Source organism: Equus asinus, chromosome 25 (genome assembly GCF_041296235.1).
Source record: "Equus asinus isolate D_3611 breed Donkey chromosome 25, EquAss-T2T_v2, whole genome shotgun sequence".
NCBI lineage: Eukaryota > Metazoa > Chordata > Mammalia > Perissodactyla > Equidae > Equus > Equus asinus.
Genome location: NC_091814.1, coordinates 54760441 through 54781475, shown reverse-complemented (window position 1 = coordinate 54781475; position 21035 = coordinate 54760441). Strand labels below are relative to the sequence as shown.

General features: G+C 49.3%; 1 protein-coding gene across 1 annotated transcript in view; it reads left to right on the top strand.

Moving 5' to 3' along the window:
- LOC106823339 (MAP kinase-activated protein kinase 2) overlaps positions 1–21035 on the top strand; it is a 44491-nt gene that overhangs the window by 19854 nt on the left and 3602 nt on the right. Inside the window, exons 2-5 of the mRNA XM_044757981.2 lie at positions 19094–19233; positions 19399–19463; positions 19758–19837; positions 20334–20460. Coding sequence (XP_044613916.2) covers positions 19094–19233; positions 19399–19463; positions 19758–19837; positions 20334–20460 — 412 coding nt within the window. The remainder of the gene's footprint in view (positions 1–19093; positions 19234–19398; positions 19464–19757; positions 19838–20333; positions 20461–21035) is intronic.

Genomic DNA, 21035 nt, shown 5'->3' with positions numbered 1-21035 from the left:
GGCAGGCCTTGGTGTAATTAGGGCCCAGGATTTCCTGTCTGTCTGTCTGCATGCATGTGTGTTGGCATGTGTTTATTATATTTTTAATGCTACTGTCCTCTTTTGACCTTCCCAAAGGGAGGGGAGTTAGTCTGTCCTCAGGAACTAGGGTGAGGTGGCCTTCTCTCTGCCTTTCCTCAGCTGCAGCTACAGCAGCCTGGCCTCACTCACATGGGGAGAAGCAAACCCATCCCTCTGATTGTTGCCCATGCTGGTGGAGAAAGGGCAGGTGCGGCCCCTCGGTCCCCCTGGTCAGGAAGTCTGGGTGGCCAGCCTTTGGGGCGGGAAGCAAAGCGGGAGTATCAGCTGCCGCCACCAATGGGGGTGTGTTTGCAGACTTTTGGGCTCCAGTGTCTCCAAGGGACCAGCAGCTCTGACCCTTGCGGACTTGCTGTGGCCCCTGGAGAGGTGAGAGCTCTTGCCAGGAACCTCTGAACTCGCTCGAGGTGGATGCTGAGGAAGGGTAGAGAAGGACAGAGGAGGAGGAGAGTAGACGTGACTCTTTCCTCCCCCATCAGCTGGGGATGCATCAGCACTGCTGGGAACGCATTCAGGCCACTTCAGACGAATTGGTCATTATGGAAATTCTTTCTCGCCCCAGGGTGGGGCTTTACTTTTCAGAAGAATCTTCAGATGTGCTCTTTCCAGGTCCTGGCAGCAAATGACTAAGCCTGCTGCCCCCGAAGGCTAGAAGGCAGGCTGGGCAGTGTCTGAGCCCCCATTCATGTGACCGCTCCCTGTTGCTCTCCCTTTACCTGTCCGTCTGTCTCCACCTGATCAGACCTTTGTGATTCCAGCCCCGTGCCAGTGGGCATGGAGCTGGGGGAGGGGATGGCACTGCATGCTTCGCTTTCCTCTCTCCCACAGGTCCAGCCTTGTTGGGTCTCTGTTTCCTGTCATGGCCCCACTTACAGCTGTGGCACATCTGGACCTAGACAGAGTGTCCTGTCCTGCATGATGGGGATCCCAGATGTCCCCTCTGTGATTGGCCACAGTTATTCCGGGGGAGGAGTGGGATTTCCCCGACCCCGGGCACTCCAGAGACTGCCTCTGGCTCTCAGGCTTCCATTTCCCAGTCTTGACCTTTAAGCGTCTGACCCCACCCCCCCCCCCCCCCCCCCCCCAAGGAGAATGACGGGAAGGAAGCCCTGCCAGGCGTTGCTTTTTGGTCTGTGAGGTAATGGTCTTTGGTTTAAGAGAAACATACGTATCCCCCACCCCTTTAAGATCTGAGGCCAGAAGCTCTAGACTCTCTGGTTTCCAGGGAAACCAGAGTGAGGTTTAAGGTAGAGAAAGAAGGGGCTGGTTGTAGGTACTGAAATCGAGGAGGGTTCCCGGGGCCCCTGTGTTGTTCTGGAGCATCTGAGTAGTCTACTCAGGGCCCTGGATCGGAGCCCTCCGTCGGTCACCAACCACCTGTGGAACCCTGCACACGTCGTCAGCCCTCTGCACCTTAGTTTCCACCTGCCGAAAATGAGGGTCATGTTGGTTCCACCTGGATCATGACTTTAATGGCGATCTTATACACAGAAGGATTATAAAACATATAAAAAGTAATCAAAATTTTAAGGTTATATTACTTGCCTAGGAAGAGAGAATCATGTCAAAGAATTGAGAGTTGGAAGAAACCTTAGGCTGGGTGTCTCTTAGATCTTGCAGAGGAGGAGACAGAGCGAGAGTGACTTGTCTGCAGGTTCTCAGCGAGTTAACTGTTGATCTGGCAGCAGAGCCGGGTCCATCGGCTTTCTGGCATGTCCTTCTAATCACTCGGTGAACTCGCGATGTGTGTCCTCGGGGTGGGGAGCCACAGAGCAGGTAGATCATCCCGTAGACAACCCAGCAGTCTTTTATGCAATCAGGTTTAAATTATCCCTGCTCCTGGGGGTGGGGGAGGGGGGTAGTAGAGTAGATAATCTTAAAATTATTGAAATTAGACTTTTCAAAATATCAGTGAATTATTTCTCCTCTAGCAAATGTATCTCCTTAATTCTCTTGGGCTTCCATGATGTTCTGTGCCAGAAACCTGCTGTGTGTTGGGGGTGGGGTGCTCCTGCTCACTGATTCAGCATTTGCTGGGGCTGAACTGCAACGTGCATCATCCACATGCACACAGTTGAGAGCTAGTTGTACCCAGTCCCTTTCTTTGAGGACACATTGATAACAACAGCAGGCTCCTTGCCTTTTGCCTGTAGAAACTGGCGGGAGCTCACTGAAGCTGTAATTGCCTCTCTGAATTCTTTGGCTCCTGTTGGAAACGTGGTTTGCACAGATGCGGTGAACAGTAGACTGCCAGAGCTGGAAAGCACATTAAGGATCCTCTAAACTGGTCCCTTCAGTGCCCGGGGGAAGCTACCAAGGCCGGAGAAGGGCAGGGACTTGTCCCAGACCGCAGAGTCGGGTAGTGACGGAGCTGGTCCCATGGGAACGAGAACTTATGACAGCAAAGGTCTGAACACCAAGCTCACGTGTGTTCCATCTTGGCTAAGATTGCCTGTTCCCAGGCCAGCTGAACCTTTTGCAGTTCTGCCCTTGAGAGGCCTCTGTGTTGGCTGAATCAGACCTTTCCCTTGTGGCTCTCCTCCCGTGACCCTCAGCTGCCACCTCTTTCCCTGTGCTCCGCACTGGCTGTTACTTCCTCCCCCCCCCCACTTTTTATTATGAAACACTCCAGATATGCAGTAAACTTTAAAAGTGCATAGTGAAACCGGTATGCCCAACCACCTAGATTCTACCATTAACATTTACTCTACTTGCTTTCTGTCTTTCTCCATCTTTCCGTCTCTATCCATTTATCAGCCTATCTTACTGCAGACGTCAGTACACTTCACCCCTAAACACTTCAGCATACATAAGCATTAGAGTTCAAGACTTGTCCATGCATTTATTCTGTTTTGTTTTTTGGTGGTAAAATTTATCTAACAGTGAAGTGCACAAATTTTAGGTATCATTTCACGAGTTTTGATGGATGCTTCCATCCGTGCGTCCCACACCTCTGTTGAGGTACAGAACAAAGATGTTTATTACCCTAGTAAGTTCTCTCCTGCTCCTTCCCAGACACTCACAGTTCTGTTTTCCCGCCATAGCCTAGTTTTACCTGTTCTGGAACGTCGCATAAATGGAATAAACAGTATGAACTCTTATGTGGGGCTCATCCGCGTGGTTACCTGCAGTGGTAGTTTGCTCCTTTTTATGCGGAGTAGTATTTTGTTGTATGATATGATATAATTTGTTATCCATTCTCCTGTGATGGACATTTGGAAGGTTTCCAGTTGTGACTATGATGAATAAACTCCTATGAACATTCTTGCACAAGTCTTTTTGTGGACATAGTGTTTTCATTTCTCTTCGGTCAGTACCTAGGAACGGGAGTGCAGGTCAAAGGAGGCTGTCACGTCTTGTTCCTGACTCTCTCTGCCCTGCCCTCTCATTGTATTCTGCACCCGAGATGGTGAGTGTTAGAAAGTGCCTTACTGCTCATCTAGATTACTCTCTTACTCAATGTCGGAATCCCCTGAGAGCCCACCTGGCAACCTCTGCTTGAATGTTTCCAGGGATAGGGAGCTCACTACTGTACAGGCCCCTACTATTGTGGGACAGCTCTTTGTAATTTCCATCTTGGAGAAACCACACAGGAGAAGTCTAATTTAGCCCTCTTCTCTGTGACAGCCCTATGGGATTTTAGGACTGTTACCATATCCAGCCCCTCAACTGTGTCTTCAGCGTTTCTCTTCTTCAGGCTAATTGTCACTGTTTATTGAACTGTTTCTCGTGTGACATGGTTCTCAGACCTTTTACATCCTGAGTATCATCCTTTGGGATTTTAAGACTCTGTTTCAAATGTGTTGCCCAGCAGTGAGGACTGGATTCTCGATGTGGTCTGAGAAGCGCAGAGTGTGGTTAGGTCTGGACTCCTGTCTTGATCTGTCAGTGAGCTGAAGATGATGTTCACTGTTTGGCAGCGACATCATGCGATGGATCAGATGAGTTAACGTTTGTAAAAAATGCCACTAATCTAAGGTGGTGTTAAGACACTCATTCAGCTTGAAGTCATTTAGAGCCTCTGATATTAATAGCATTTGTTTTGTACTTTCTACTTGCCATCATGTCATTTAATCTTTGCCACTACTTTATGAAAAAGGTACTATTAAAAAGAACTGATTAAAAGCTACTTGGTTTAAAACTGGGTTTGTCAACTTTGGCACTACTGACCTTTTAGATCAGATGCTTCTTTGTTGTGGGGGATTGTCCTATACTTCGTAGGGATTAGCAGCATCCCTGGTTTCTACCTAAAAGATCCAGTTGCGGCCCTCACCATGCCCCCTAAGTTGTGACAATCAAAAGTATTTCCGGACATTTTCAGATGTCCTGTCGGGGAAAATCATCTCAGGTTGAAGACCATTCCCCAGGTGTAGAACTTAATCACTGAAAGAAACGTAAATAATGTTGCTCTTCCCGAAGGTGACCACTGTACTCTTCAGTGTGTGTACTTGCATATTGGTATGTCCTTTGTACAGGCGGCCCTTGCTTTTCATGGTTCCTATATGCGTGAATTTCAGTTACCACTGTTTATTTAAATAACACCAGTCCCCCAATAACAGGGCTCAAAGGACCGCTCCAGTTGTCATGGTGTATTAACTCTGAGTAGTTGCATGGCGTGCAAACTTGGCTACCTGCTCTCCAGTCCACAAATCACTATATCCGTAGCAGATGTTTGTTGTGGTCAGTGACCAAACACGTCCCTTCTTTCGGAGTCTGTCGGTGGTGGTCACTGCCCGTCTGTTGTTGAGTTCACACAGACAGGAAAGTGTGCAGGTGTGTTGCCTCCTTATCTCCGAGTGATAAATCCTCATGACACTTTAGAAAAATGGACAACTGAAAGAGGGAATTGGTCAACAAAGATGAAATTTCGCCAAAGAAATGAACAGTGGTAACGCTGGAAGTGAAATTCGAGCTGAACATAGATGGAATAATAGAATAAATAGAATAAATTCTTCTCATTGAAGACACTCTTGGAGGTGTTTTGCAACATTGAAAGCCAAAGGATGAGATGTTGGAAACTGATCCAAACTTAGGAGTGTGGCAGTTTACAAAGGCACGGAAAGATGCTCTCTTCATGCTGTGTGCTAAACGACGGGAAGGCAAGCATTGTTCCGACTACTCTGGATAAGTGTTCACAAAGAAATCAAACACTCATTCTCAGTGTCTCTAATATTTTTTATTACAGTGTACTAAATATTAGTTTTACTATTTTTTCATTTCTTTATTCATTTATAACTGACAGAGTTTTTAATGTTTTGACAAAACTTTTAAAGGTTACGGAACAATCTTAATTTTCCCCATTGGTGATTAAGATACTTTGCATAGTCGTTTGCATGGTTCCCGTGCAAAGCACAGGCTATCTGTATTTACGAAAGTGTGGGTGAACACACACACACGCAACAGTTCATTTGGTTTTTCTCTTAGGCTTTTTCAAAAATTTTACAAAAATAGGATCAGACTATGTCTGTCAATCTGCAGCTTGCTTTTTTTCATGGAAGAATATCTTTTTTGGAGAAATTTTGCTCTCAGTATATCTAGATCTACCTCATTCTTTTTGATAATTTAATATTCTTTTATGCACCGTTATGGATATACCATAATTTATTTGACCAGTTTTCTATTAATGGACATTTAGTTTATCTCCAGTTTTTTTTTTTTCCCATTTGGCATAATGCTAAAGTGAATGTCTCTCACAGATACTATCATTAACCCATTCAGTGGATGAAGACAGGCTGATTAGAAAGTGGGGCGGCTGTTAGGTCAGGCAGCTGCTAAGCTTAGAGCTGGTGGTTGCACTTGGGACAGTCTAATTCCTGGGCCCTTGTTTTTAACCACAATCTTTACAGCTTCTCTTCTCTTTTCTTAGAAGTAGCTTTTAACAACAGCAGCAGCAAAAAATAATAGTAGAGCTTATTGAGCTAAGCACAATTCTAATTGCAAGTACATTATTATTATTAACTAAACAACAATCATATGATGTAGGTTCTGTTATTATCTCTGTATTACACTGAAGGAAACTGGAGGTCTAAGAAGGTTCGGAACCTTCCAGGGTCCCACAGCTGGTTAACAGAGGAACTGGGACTCAGTGGGTGACCTGGCCCCTTCGGAGCCTCGGCTCTCACGCATCATGTTATATACGGATCTGACTTGAGAAAGGTCTCAGTCATCATCTGCTATCGTAGATGACTTTTTTGAACCTAACATCTGGCTTTGTTTTGGATTAGTTTTGGCCCATGTTTTCAGCTACTGTAACCTTTTAGAAATCTGTTAGCACATGCCCAATTTTTGGTCACTTGCAAGTTTGATGAACTTGCTGTCTACTGTGTCTTCAACCAAAGATGGCTTTCCTTGGTTTGCCATGGGAGGTGGTGTCTGTGTTTAGTCAACAAGCAAATATTTACTCAGTACATCCATAATCACATGTATTAGGTGTAGGATTTGGAATCAAAAGGTGGATGAGATGTGGTCCCAGCCTCCAAGAGGCACAGGTCTATACAGCAGGAGGAGCAGCAGTTGTAAATAACACCAGTGAGTGCTGATGTAGGAGTTCAGCACGAGGCTTGTGGAGCAGAGAGGAAGGGGGCTGATGGCAGGCAGGCTTCACAGGGGAGGTGACATTGCACTGACACTTGAAGGATGCAAAGACATGGAGTCATGACAAGGCTTGGCTTGTCTGAGGACACAAGTTCAGTGTAGCTTAAGTGGGGAGAATGTGTTGGGAGGTGAGGGCAGCGATATTATGGGTGGGAGCCAGGAAAGACCCAAGTTAAGGAAGGAGTTTTTTGTTTGTTTGTTTGTTTGTTTTGGTGGGGAAGATTCACCCTGAGCTAACATCCGTTGCCACTCTTCTCTACTTTATATGTGGGATGCCTCTAAGCCATGGCTGATGAGTGGAGGAGGTCTGCACCCAGGATCCCAACCTGTGAACCCGGGCCACTGAAGAAGAGCACGCGGAACTTTTACTACTTGGCTATGGGCTGGCCCAGGAATTGGGTTTATCCTGTAGCCAGTGGACGTGTTTAAGGAAGAAAACGTCCTGCTCAGATCTGCCTTTCAGGGATTGACGCAGGATGGGTTGGAACAGATTAAGTTTGCCCTGTAGAAACCAGTTAGAAAGCGCGCAAGAGAAAGGGGAACCGGGCAAATGGCAGTAATAGAAAAGGGACGGTGGATGTGGGAGATCTTTCCAAAGATAAAGTCACATTGGTTCTGTTGGGGAGGGAGGGAGGCTGAGGGTGTCTGCGTCAAGATGTCTCTCTGGGAGCCTGGCTAGATGGTGATGTCGTTGTCATTTACGGAGGCCAGGGAGCAAGCCAGAGGGAGCAGGGAGTTCAGTCTGATGTGTGTTCAGCCTGTCCTAGATCCATTAAGAAACACTTTATTATTGGTCATTTATAACAATTGCACGTATTATCGAAATGCTTTGTCATCTCCCCCCTCTTTCTTTGTCATCCCAGAGGTCTGGCAGGAGTCTGTGTCTGTATCCTACTTTACAGAAGTCAGGGGCCCTGTGTCTGGCCTTCCTTCGGTCTGTAATTGAGTAACCTGCTAAGAAAGGAAATGAGCCTAGTTTGCTGTGACCTCCCAGGGAACCCAGGCCGGGTTGTGTTGGTCCAGTCATGATCTTCTAGAGCTTTGCCGCAGGCAGTGTCCAGTTTGACAGTGCTCCTTATTAGCAATTCTGTTTGCATATTGTTTCATTTCCTTGTCTGGCCTGTGCACTCTTGAATCCCCGTGTTTAGGCTAGCGCCTGGAGCAGAGTGGGTGCTGAGGGCACGTCTGCTGCCAAAAAGCAGGGCATCGCCCAGCTCCTTTCCCCCTGCCCCTGAATGACTACTGTCAGTGGTTCTGGGGTCACAGCTGCAGATTCTTTCTGTATCCTGGGCTGTGATTCTTCTCAGATCCGCATCTGCTAACTCAGAATCCTTGGGTAATGATTGTAAGTTGGTTCTTGGTCCAGCTTGGATTTGAGTTTCCCTTAAGCGTGTGCGTGTCGGTGTTTTGCTTGTTCCGGCCTGAAGAGCATTCTCCTTGAGGGAAGAGATGGAACGTACTGGAGATGAAGGTCCCCCCACTCTGTCACTTTGTGGATTAGAGCCTCTGTCCCCGTTTGGAGCCTACTTCCTCCCTGGTTCTTACAGCTTTGCATATAGGCTCACGACATGCTTCCAGTAGTTCTTGCGTTTCCCCAGCCCTGCTCATTCTGTTCAGGAGCCCACGTCCCGCTCTCTGGGTATGTGCCGTCATTCGTGTCTTTGGACACATCTGCTAATGTCTGAGCTCATCAGAGCTCCCTGTGCTGTGGCCTTACCATCTGTGGCTCTCTGTTGTTTTTTGGGGGGTAGATTATTGTGTTTTAAATGCTCAGAATCCTCTTGTTGGAGACCAGGCCCTATCTTTCAAAAAGCATTGCCTTTTGGAACCGCTGCTCATGGTCCTTTGTCTCAACATCTAAATATCGGTTTTCTGGAAGTCTAGGCTAGACAATTATTTTGTCCCCAGGTTTTTTCTTCCCTCCTTTGAACTCAAAAATGACAAGCTTACTTCCTCCCAATGTGGTATTCTTGTTGTTATTATTGTTTTTGCTAACTAAGGTTTCTTTTTTTTTTTTAACGTCATCCACTAGACTTTGGTTCCTGGTCAGAAGTGAGGTCAGGGTGGCAGTTCCCTTCCTTGTATCTTCGGCTGGGTGAGAGGTGAACTCTTGAGTAAGGTGAGACAAGAATTTGTCAGGTGCCCTGCTCTAAGCAGAAAAAAGCTTCCACGTCCCTCTCAGATGTCCTCAAGTTTGTGTTCAGTGACTTCAGCTCTGTCTTGTGTCTGGGCCGTTTCTGCTAACTGTGCAGGGAAGACTGGTTCCTCTCTTCTGCCTCTGACCAGGTATTCTCCCATATGCTACCACAATAATTACTTAACTTCTGCTTCTTTTTCCTTCTCTCCTCCGTCGGCTGTTCTCTAGTCTTAGGCATGAGGAGTTGTCAGGGTTGGGGTGTGTGGCGTGTGTGTGTGTGTACTGCCCTCTTTGTTTGTAGGACCCTTCTCTTCTTCCACTTTCTCGGCTCCCTCCACCTCCCTTAGATCTGTTGGTTAAGGTATACATGCCGTGAATCTCATTCCACTGAATGGGAATGGTGAAGATGAGATTGCATTTGTCACTTCCAATTAAAAATTTAAATTTGCTTGTCAGTTGGATAGGGTCAAATCAATGGAGGCCTCATGGGCCAGAAGCGGTGTTCCTGACCTTTCCATCTTGATTCCTCTTGATAATTTGTTCATCTCTTTGGGTTTTTAAAAGTCATACCTAGGTACTTCAAAGAACATGGCATTTTTTTTTTTTTGCCTAAGAAGATTTGCCCTGAGCTACCATCTGTTGCCAATCTTCCTCTGTTTTGCATGTGAGCTGCTGCCACAGCATGGCCCCTGACAGACCAGTGGTGTAGGTCTACCCCGGGGAGCTGAACCTGGGCTGCTGAAGCAGAGCATGCCAAACTTGACCACCAGGCCACCGGGGCTGGCCCAAGAACGTCGCATTTTTCTTCCTGTCCCTCAGATTTTAGCTTAAAGCCAACTTGGAGAGTTGAGTATGTTTCCTTCTCCCATCCTCTGCCTGTGTCCTAGGGAAGAGGCCTTGGATCTTGCTGTGGGCCGCGGCCTGTGGAGTTGCTCTGATATGTAGCCTGCCCGTGCAGTCGCTCAGTCTCTCTTGTGACTCTTCTGCACTCAGCTCTGCTCTGGGCCTGGAGGGTGCGGAGATAAATGGGCAGGCCTGTGAACAGAGCGGGAGAGAGACATGTAGGAGGAAGGAGATAGGGCAACAGTGAACTGATAGCAGCAGCTTGGGGTTGGTTTGGCAAAGCCTTGTTTGTAGTGAAAAAAAAAGAGAACCTGTGGGTTAGAGTCTGAATCGGGTCTGAATCTTGGCTCTCTCTCTTAGGAGCCCTGTGGCCTTGGGCAAGTTACTTCTCTGGGCCTTGGTTGCCATATGTAAATGGAGACAGCAGTTGACTCTATTCCGGAGCGCTGTTAGGCTTAAATGTAGCATATTTTCTATATATAAAGTGCACCTGACACATGGTTGGTGCGGTATACATGAAAATTCCTGTTTCTCTTTCAAAGTCGTGATTGTCTGCTGGAAGAAACAGAGATATCTGTGTCCCCGAGTCTTTTGGTTTCCTACTCAAGTCTGCAGAGTGGTTGGCAGCTCACCCTGTGCAGTGGCATCTCCATGTGGGTCACAGGTGGGTGGCAGGGCTGGTTCCGGGCCTGCTCTTTGCCAGATGTTGGTTATATTCTCCAGAAAGATGCCAGGCCTTTGCATCAACTGGGTTAGCCGCACACTAGTTACACCAGGTCCTTCGCCCTCCTGCCGCCAGAGGGGGATCTGTGTCTCCACTCCCCTCCCGCTCTCCCAGGAAGGTCGGCTTGCTTTTAGGGCACAGATAAGGGGTTACCTTTTCAGGTCAGGGGTCATAAGACCTGAGGCATTCTGTACTTCAGAATCTAAACCCCTCGACTTAATTTTTAGAAAGAAAGAAATGCAGATGGTAAAGATCCAGACAACGCAGAAAGATGTAAAACGAAAAGGAAAAAAGGAAAAATACAAGCTTTTCTCTAGTTTCTACTCTCCAGTGGCCAACACCTAACATTTTTTTGGGTAAATACTTCCAGAAAATTTAAGCATCCACAAGTCCTATATCTTTTCCCTTCTACCTTAAAAAACAAAACAACAACAAAACCACTCAACTGGTATTACATTTCACATTCTATTCAGTACTTTTTTTTTTTTTTAAGGATTTTATTTTTCCCTTTTCTCCCCAAAGCCCCCCCGGTACATAGTTGTGTATTTTTAGTTGTGGGTCCTTCTAGTTTTGGCATGTGGGATGCCGCCTCAGCGTGGCCTGATGAGCGGTGCCATGTCCGCTCCCAGGATCCAAACCCTGGGCCACCGAAGCAGAGCTCGAACGTAACCACTCGGCCACGGGGTGGTCCCTAGTCAGCACTTTTTATTTTTGGAAATTTAAAAAACACAAGAAGAAAATGTTACCTATTACCACTATTTATAATTAACCACTAATTAACCTTTTGGTATGTTTATTTCTTTATGAATATACTTTAAAAGTTACTTAAGTAATGTGAATGCAGCTTCATTAAAGAAAAATTAGAACATTAATTAAAAAGCCAAGTATCGCCCTGTTCCTTGTCTGCTTTCCCGTTTATTAGCATCCGCTTCTCCCCACAGGGCGGTGGGGCCCTGCCTTGCTCCTTCACAAGGCTGTGCAGCACTCTGTTGTCTCAATGCGCGGCCACTTATCTGACCAGCTCCTTCACGTTGACTTTTAGGTTCTTACCAGTTTTTTGCCATTAAAATGCTTTAGGAATGTATTTGTAGGATGATTTCCTAGCTGGGTAATTATTGGGTCCAAGGTTTGAGCATTTACAATTTTGATAGATACGGCCAAATTCCTCCCAAAATATGCTAGTTTGTATCCCTACTGAGTATATGAGAGAGTGCCTTTTCCCCCCCAAATCTTTGCATAAACGCAGAAGTTTTATTTTGTTTTGTTTTTGGTCAAACATTGAAACAATTTTTTGTCATTCTGTGAAATTATCGTCATTGTTTTTATAAACGTTTCTCTTAATGAGTTGTAGTGGGCATCTTCGTTTGGCCACCTGTGTTTCTTTCTCTTTGAACCTCCTGTCCTTGTTGTTTGGCCATTTTTGTATTGGATTGTTAATCTTTTACGCTGATTTGCCAGACTTACGTTAGCCTTTTATCCATCAGGTGTTGCAAATATTTTAAAAAATCTGTCATTTACTCTGTGGCTTTTAAGCCTCTTGCCTTTTTGTTGAACCTCGGTCCTCTGTAGCTGCTCCGGGCAGGTCCTGGAGAGCGAGGGTGGGGACCGGGGGGAGGTCGTGCTCCTCTCCCGGTAGCGTGGCACACTTGTTTGAAGGCTGTTGGTACTGGGTTCCCCATTGTCAATTTTGGCTTTGTTTTGGGTGGGGACTTGTACCCATCACATTAATGAAAGTCAGCACCAAATAGAGAACTGCTTTTACCTTCCAGCCAAATGTTTAGGAATGCGTGCGCCAACGTGAGGGACCCCGATGACGCCCTTCTGGACCTTTCATTTCGACAGCCTTCTAAGATTTTAAAAATCTGCTGTGAGATTTATCTTTAATTTCTAGAGGAGGATCATCAGTTGCTCCTTGCTGAGCTTTGCAGAGATTCGAGAAGTGGGGCATACTCTTTTTTTCCCCCCAGAGATGTAGAGGAAGACCATCATTTCAACCAAGACTTATCTGTTTGTCATTTCTTACGTTCCTGAGCTGGGTAGATAAAAAGAGAAGTGTGACACGTCTCTCCAGCCTTAAGCAGCTCCCTGTAATTTGGGGGATAGGAGGAGCTCCCTCACCACCATTGCTGCTTTTGTGGCAGCACAAACCACAATGCGTAATTAAACATTAAAAAGAAAGCTTGTTTATTGTGTGCCTCCTGCATTAAAATGTGAGTTCCATGGGGCAGGGCCTTATTTGTCCTGCTGTCCGTTGCATGCCTGCACCCTCCAAAGCAGTGCGCGGCACACCCAGGGCCCTCCAGGCCCTGCTGAGTGGGGCAGTCTGGCGGTGAGATCAAGTGCCTTGTGTCTCCTCCCTCTTTCCCTCCCTGGCTCAGATCCTGGGATGGGGGTTTTGGAGGGCCCTGGCAGAGATAATACATGATGTAAGGGCAACAGGTCCTGGGCCTGCAGCCTCTCGACCTCTTCACACCTCCCTTTTTCGCTAGTATGGGGCTGTGGGGGGCTCAGGTCCCCAGATTCAGGCTGAAAGGAGAGGTCCAAAGATCTTTGAGCCAGACATGGATACCCTACTCCTAGCTGGGGAGCTGGGGAGCTGGGGAGGGCTGGATCAGGCCGGATCAGGCCAAGGGGAGCTAGAACAGGACAGAGAACGAGAGAACAGGTTGCACTACATTTCTCCTTATCTTCTCCCCTTCCTAGGCAGAAAGGTGTAGGCACCCCCCTCCCCCATGCAGCAGCCTGCACCCCCTGAGCGTGAGCTGCTTTCCTGTTCAAGACTCCAAGAGGGCAGCCCCTGATCCAGGGACTAGGGCTGTCTGAGCTGCCTGGCAGAGCTGCCTGGCAGCCCTCAGCTGCCACTCCCTGGCCGCAGGACCTGGGCATGTGGATGACAGCCTCTGATTAAAATTTGGAGAGCTAAGCTTCTTTAACCTCTTTAAAAAGTACATATAGTAATTGTAAATCCCCTAGAAAATAAAGGTATAATAAAGGAAATTAAATCATCTGTAATCCTATCTTGCAGATATAATGACTATTAACATTTTACTGAATATGAATGCCCTTCCTGTTATACATATATACACACACACACAGATATAAATAAATATACATATGGAAGGCTTTGTAACTTGCTTTTTCATTTACTATCAGTTTCTTTAAATTTATTTATCAGAAAGTAGCTAAGATTAGGATTTGTGCTCCAAAAAAAAAAAAAAATAGAGTGCTGCCACTGACAGTGACAACGATGGTGACTGAGAGTCTAATGGGCACTTAGGAATCCATTTCCCATTGAATATCCTTCTGAAGCATTGTTTTAATAATTATAGATTGTATAGGTAAATGCACTTAAAAAAAAAAAGCAGCCTCTGTTGCCTATTGCTGGGCATTCAGCTCGTTAGCTGTGTCTAGTTAAGGTAAATGGTGATCAAGATGTATACATCCTGAAAGCTCCATCTAGGATTAGTACCTTAGGGTAAATTCTAAAAGTGGGATTTCAAGATCAAGGGGTTTGCACTTTAAGGCATACGTACGTTTCAGTCCCTGTTTTTGGCTATTGATGGCGCGGACAGTCTCGGGATAGTTTGTACCCTTTGCCTTACGATGGGGTGGTAGAAAAGGGGCTGTGAGAGCAGTGGGAATGGGTTCAAATCCCAGCCCTGCCACGGACAGCTGTCTGAAAGTCCTTGGACTAATGTCTTGGCTTCTCTGAGCCTGAGTTTTCTCCCTTCCAAAATAGGATGCTTCCTCCTGGGGCAGGTGTGAGGGTTCCCCATTGGGAGTACTTAGCACCCATTTAACATGAGCACTCCCAGGAGCACAGGCTCCTTGGATCCTCGGCTGCCTCCTACTGGCCGTCTGCTTTGTGCTGAGGAGGTTGCTGGAACCATGGCAGCAGCCCTCCCTCCCAAGTCCTCTTGTTTTTTCCACCCGGCAAAGTGCCCAGATCAGCCCCCCTCTGTGTGGTATGGGAGGGGCGTGGGCGGGCCCGGACCACAGGTTGAGGGGTTGGTGCGTGACGCACTGCCTTCGCCCTGACCTCCTGCTGCCTGTGCAGAGGAGGCCTTGTTTAACGACACACGCCACACGCCGGCAACACACTCAGCCTGATTCAGACTTTCGCATCACTCTTGGCAGCAACTCAGTCTTGGAAGGGATGGCTTCCTTCTCTCATGCATGTGCGCCCCCGTCCCCAGCTGTCTGGTCTGGATGGTGTAGGGAGGAGAGGGAGAGCTCAGGGCTTAGGATGCCAAAGCCTGCTTCCCTCCCAGTGTTCTGGGTCCCCCCTGCCCGGTGCCTGGAGCTATTAATAACACCTTAAATGAGATGGGCGTGAACGGGATCCCAGCTGCCCAGCCCAGTGCCTCCCTGACACATGGGGGCGTGGGGGGCAGAGTAATCATAGCAGACACTGATACAGTGCTCACTGTGTGCCAGCACGCTCCTAGTAATTCACGTGATGTTCATGTGTTAACTCATTTCGTATGGTAGGTCCTGTTATGGTCTTATTTAACAGATAGGAAACTGAGGCTCAAAGGAATTAGAAACGTTGCCGCGTTCACACACCTGGTAAGTGGTGGAGCTTGTGGAGGGCACGATCCCTTGGGGTCCAGGGCTTGTGCCTTCCCTCCTGTCCTCATGTCTGCCTTGCTGGTGAGCAGTCCCTCAGGCCCCTGGGTTGTGTGTCTTTCCTCTTCCCTGGGTCGGCGAGGCTCAGGATGCTGACTACTCCTGAGTCTTTTCGTGTGGCCGCATGATGGAAGGTTTGGTGTGGGGAAATGAGGGAGACCATCCCTCTTCCTTCCAGGTTCTGGCAAAGACAGAGAGGCATGGAACAGTATTTGAGGAGAGCTCCTGCATCTCCCTTGTTGCCACTGTAACTTAGAGGCCCCCTCCCAAGTGGTAGGCTCTGTGGCCTGGCCCCTGGCCCCTGCCGTGCCTGGTCAGTGGCCTTCCCTGTTACATTGCAGTCCAGCACATGCAACAATTGACCTTTTCCAGGGTGCAAGAGAGTTAGAGGCAAAACAGCGGTAAGCCCAGGCAAGTCACAGGGTCCATTCCAGGCTTAGCATGGCCTCAGAATATTTCACAATCCCTTAGAGGCATTCCTTGTCTAAGGCCTGGTGGCTGTTTAGTGAGGAGAGCCTTCCTTCCTTCAGACTCGGGCCCTCAGGGCTGTGGTCCCAGGCCCTTTGGCCTCCACTGTCCTTGTCTGTGCCAGAGAGCTAGCAGCCTTTCCTGTGGGCTCTCTGGCTTCTGATTGAACCTGCCGCCACCACCCCTCTGCTGGTGGCCCCGGGTGGCACCCTAGGAGCCCAGTTTTCTCTCCCGGTCTCTGCTCTGGCTTGGAGCTCGGGCACCTGCCCTGCTGTTCTGTACTTTGCCCTGCTCTCCAGATTAGCACATTCTTGATTACCTGGCTCCAGGCTTTCGGCACTGTGCCCGTCTGCAGGGCCTCTGGCTCTTCGTGGCTCTTCCTCTGTGATGTCGGCCACCCTGCCGGCTTGACCTGGCTAAAGGTCTTGTCATCACTTGGGCCAGTTTTCACCTCCTTTCAGGGATTTCTGATACGTGGACCTGGATGTCAATTACTGGTCTTCATGGGAAATTCTTCCTGTGTTTCTCTCAGAATTTAAAAATACTACACTTTTCAACTTACATATTTTGCTAAATTGAATCCCGTGTTACAGCTGAGGAAACCCTTTTCAGAAAGGTAGATTGGCTTTTCTCGCACAAGCTGAGAAGTGCAGAACCGGGATGCGAGTTGTGTGTGATTCCTAAGGCGATGTTCTGTACTAGGACCATCCGGCTCCTCTACCAGATGAAGAGCTGAGTGTCCGGCTGGAGGGGGAGCGTGGCCCCAGGCTTTCTGGCTGCACATTTTCTTTTGCCTAGTGCCACACACTCTAACATGTCTAAGGCAGAAAGAGCAGAACCTGGAGTGTGTGCTCTGAGCTCAGGAGGGGCGGAGGGCGCGTGCTGGGGTTTGGGCCTCGTGCGTCCTCACTTAGCACAGCTCTGGTTGCGTAGAGCGTGGAGCTGGTTCCCAGGTGGTGGCCGCTGGGCCACAGACAGAAACCCCGCCCGCAGTCTTGCTGCTGGCTTGTACGGGCTACGTCAGTGCACTCCAGCCTCGACTCAGAGGGGCCAGAGAGGGCCCTGTGCTGCGGCTGGGCTGCTGCTGGTTTACAGTGATGGGCGCCCATCTGAGCACAGCACCTTGGAGGTGTTATTTCGTTAGATGCTTACGGGGCTCTGTGAGGGAGGGGCCGGGCAGGTATTGTACCCCAACTCAGAGATGCACAGCAGGCTCAGAAAGGGAAACCTCTTCAAGGCTGTGCAACCAGAAGTGAACAGATTCCACACCCAGGCCTGTCTCTCCACTGGAAATCCAGGACTGCTTGTTGCCTCTGAGTCAACTTGACAACTTTCATTCTTCCTCTGGTCCTCAGTTCCAGTGTGTCTGGAGGGGGTGGGAGAGGTCTCTCGTGTTTGACTGCTCTGAGGCCTTTTGCTCCTGAGCCTTGGAACTTATCGGTCTTCAGCACATTATCTCGCTGGGTTATAAGCATTTTCTGTGTGTCCGCCTCCCCTCGTGCCCCACACCCCGCCAGTCTGAGTTCTTTTAGATCAGGACTCTTCTCTTTGCTCTTGGCATCCAGCACAATGTGTGGCCCGTAGTAGGAGCTCAATGCATGCTCGTTGAGTTGAGTTACATGCAAATGAAAATGGTCAGCACCTAGACCTGTTCTGTGGTCCGTCCAAATGAAGTTGAAGGTGACAGAACTCAGGGCCTGTGCAGTGTCCACAGATGGCCACTAGGTGGCAGTGTCGCCCCATGGGGACCTCATCTCCTGTCTGCTCTATCTGGGCACCAGTTGGGTGATTGCCTCTGCAAAGTCAGTCTGCAGTTGGCGGGCCCGCCTGACAAGTCCCAGCCTCCACCCCTGCTCTACAAGCTGCATGGAGTCGTGGAAAAGACTTGGGCTTCGGAATCCACCAGGTGTGGGTTCCAACCCTGGCTTTGCCTCTCCCCGGGAACTTAGCCTTGCACGCTCTGCTTCTCTGAGTCTCAGTTTCCTCATCCCGTAAAATGGCAATTGTTGTGTATTTAGAAAAGGCCCAGCATATCATGGACCACAGCACTAGTGAACGTAGTTTTACTGTTGGCAGTTCTTGTGATTGCCTTTCCCTGCCTTCTGTGAAATCTGGCCTCACCCTGGCTGAGGGATCTTACTCACCGAACTTCATGCCCATTCTGGCAGGTCCCTCCCTTTGCATTGCCCACCCACTGCAGCTCTGTTCCTTCACAGTCAGTGCCCCGGTTCCCACCCTGTTCGCTGCCTGCACGCCTTCCCTCTGCTTGTCTGTTTGCTTCTCAGCCCGGCTGTGTCCTGCACACTCTGGCATCTAACTCTACTGGGCAGGGCTCACCTTGACTTCCCACGGAGGTGTCAGTCTGTGAGGGTTCTTGTTGCAATGATTTTGATGTCTGTGCCGTGTAATGAAAGTGACAGCTACCATTATGGAGCACATGCCCCGCGTGCTGCTAGACGCTTTGCAGAATTGTTTCCTTTAATCCTCACGACAAATCTATCCCCATTTTACAAAGGGGTATATCAAATGCCTTGGCTCTGAGCAATAAAAAAAATTCTCCTAAGAGGGGTTTAAAAAGTAAGGAAAGATTGTTCTCTCACTAAAAAGCAGTCATGAGGGATGCTTGGTGGTGTCACCAAGGATCCAGGCAGTCGCCACCTCTCCTGGTTGCATTGGTTTATGTTCTTAGGCAGGTACCCCTTATGGTGCCAAGAGAACTGCCACGGCTCTGGTGCTGTATGCAGGGGAGGTGACGCAGAGTCCTGGTGCTCCTTTAAGAGGCCTCTCGGCAGATTTCCTACAGAGTCCTTCTTGGCCAGTGTTGGGTCTTAGGCTTGTTCCCAACTAATCGCTAGTAGAGGGCCTGGAATTAATGAGACCGGCGTGGACTAGTCAAGATGTAGCCCCTGAGGCTGGTGAGGGATCCAGGCTCCTTTAATGCCCCTGGCCACCTGGTCCATGCAAGAGGAAGGGACGTGAGGAACACCTGTGAGTTCAGAAACTTGCTCAAGCTTGTACCCCTAGCGAGAACTGAGATTCAGAACACATCGGGCTGACTCCTGAGGCTCTCTGTTGCTTGAAGGAAGTAAACCTCAGACGTAGAAAGAACATTGCTCTGGATGTGGTGTGCTGGGTTTGAGGGATTGTGGAGGTAACTTTTCTTGTTGATTCTGGAGTATCTCCTCTCGCTAGGCCTCTTTCCATTGTTGTGTTGGTTTTCCTCAGTCTGTCTGTCTCTCTCTGCCTCCTTTACCCCTTGTCTTCTAGTGTCCAACTGCTGCCTGCCTTCTAGAATAGACTGCATGCCCCTGGCTGGGGAAGGGCCCAGCTGGACAGAACGGTCAAGGGCTGGTCTCAGTGTAGCTGTCAAGGCCCTGTGAGAGGTCATCCTGAGGTTTCTTTTAGAGCAGGGAAGGGAGCTGCAAAGCTCTCAGTCAGGATTTAGGAGAAGGAGAGGCCAGGAAAAATGCCGAGGGGGCTGGTGGGGGACGAGTTCTGTGGAGTTTGTGATATGTCACTGGGCATGTGCACTAGGGCCTTGGAATGGGCCCGTGTGGAGCAGTAGCCTGCTGTCCCCCTGCAGAGACAGCTCATTACCCAGGAGGCTGTTTGCCTTGTAGATGCTTCAGGACTGCCCCAAGGCCCGCCGCGAGGTGGAGCTGCACTGGCGGGCCTCCCAGTGCCCTCACATTGTGCGCATCGTGGACGTCTATGAGAATCTGTACGCGGGGAGGAAGTGCCTGCTGATTGTCATGGAGTGGTGAGCAGCCCTGCCTGTGCCCACTCCCTGCTTGGGCCCCTACCCTCTGAGGGCTGCCTGGGCTGGACCCTGAAGCCTCAGACGTCAGTGCTGGATTCTTTGAGGGCAATGGAGAGGAGTGGCAGGATGCTGTGCTCCCCGGACCTAATGCTGCCTTTGTTTCAGTTTGGATGGTGGAGAACTCTTTAGCCGAATCCAGGACCGAGGAGACCAAGCATTCACAGAAAGAGGTAGAGAGGGTTTGTTGTGGGGAAGGCCTTGCGCAGGCAGGGCAGCGGGTATCTGAAGGGGCCCTCCACAATGCCTGCTCTCATGGAAGGTGCTGAGGCCTGCTGCCTCCGCCAGCTCGCTGCCAGGCTGTCATCCTCAGCTGAGCCAGGGAACTCTTGGTTTCTCGGTTTCTGGGGTGGGTGGTGGATGGAGGGAGCCTTAGTCTGCATGACGGGAGGGCTAGTTTGTTGACTTGTCAAACTTAATGACACATCTTGTGACTTCTTTCCCTCTCCTACCTCTCTTCTCTGCAGAAGCGTCGGAAATCATGAAGAGCATTGGGGAGGCCATCCAGTATTTGCACTCAATCAACATTGCTCATCGGGATGTCAAGGTGCCAGCTGTTTATTACCCTCCCCCCAACGCAGGTGCTGCACAGGCCATGGGGCACGGGGTGATGGTGACCCTAGGAAAGGTTGCCCAGTCTTTCTGCATCCTTGCTACTCGGTTCCTGAGGCAGAGTGGGGCGGGGCGCCATTCTCCGCCCCACAGGGCCTGCCCTCTCTGGGCAAACCCCGAAACCCAAGAGTGAAGCCTTCTGTGGCCACGCTCAGCCCTCTGGTCCTCCTCAGTCAGCACCTCACTGTCACCCTTTGGCTTCTGTGTCCCTGTGGTGTTCATTGCTGGTTCTCTGCGTTAATCTCTTCTCTCCAAGCACTCTGTAAGCTCTCAGAAGGCAGGGAGCTGATGTTCCATGTGGCGTGCCGACCCTTGGGGCTGGACACATGACTGTTGAGTGCATGAAGGCAGGCAGGCGGCGTCACCCTTCTCATCTCTAGTAGCCTCTCAGCTTCGGCAGGGTTGTCATTTACCTGTGTCTCTTTCTGTAGCCTGAGAATCTCTTGTACACCTCCAAAAGGCCCAACGCCATTCTGAAACTCACTGATTTTGGCTTTGCCAAGGAAACCACCAGCCACAACTCTTTGACCACTCCTTGTTATACGCCGTACTATGTGGGTGAGTCTGGAGGAGGCCCAGGGGCTCGTCTTTCCAGAGCTTTTCTCAGACTGTCCTCTTGCAGGTCTCAGGGGCCCCAGGTCCTAGGGGAGTCATGTCTTCCAGCCCTTCCTGGGCTGGTTCTGATGCGACGGGCCAGAAGTAGGGCTTGTCAGAGTTGAGCTGGGATTGAGGCATTCTAGGGAGTTCTCCGCCTGAAATGATGGCAGGATTTTGTGCACACATGCACTTTGCTGAGAAGAGCCATTGCTGCTGTCAGATTCCCTCTGGAGTCGGGCTCAGATTGGGTTCTGCAGCCGCTGCTGACTGGCACAGAATACCCTCAAAGCACGATTGTCAAATTAGATGGACACTGTGGGTCTGAAAGGCTCTTGCAGTTCAGGAATTGTTTCATCTTAAGATTCCAGCCTAGGGCTCCTCCTGGAACAGGGTCTGCTGCTCCCCTCCGTCCATCTCTGGGGCTGGGTGATGGCTCTTCCCCCTCCTACCCCTAGTCACTGTCCCAACATCATGGCTGAAGGGTTGGGACGGGGGCATTATCCACAGAGAAACTGGAGACGATCTCAGTGTCCTGA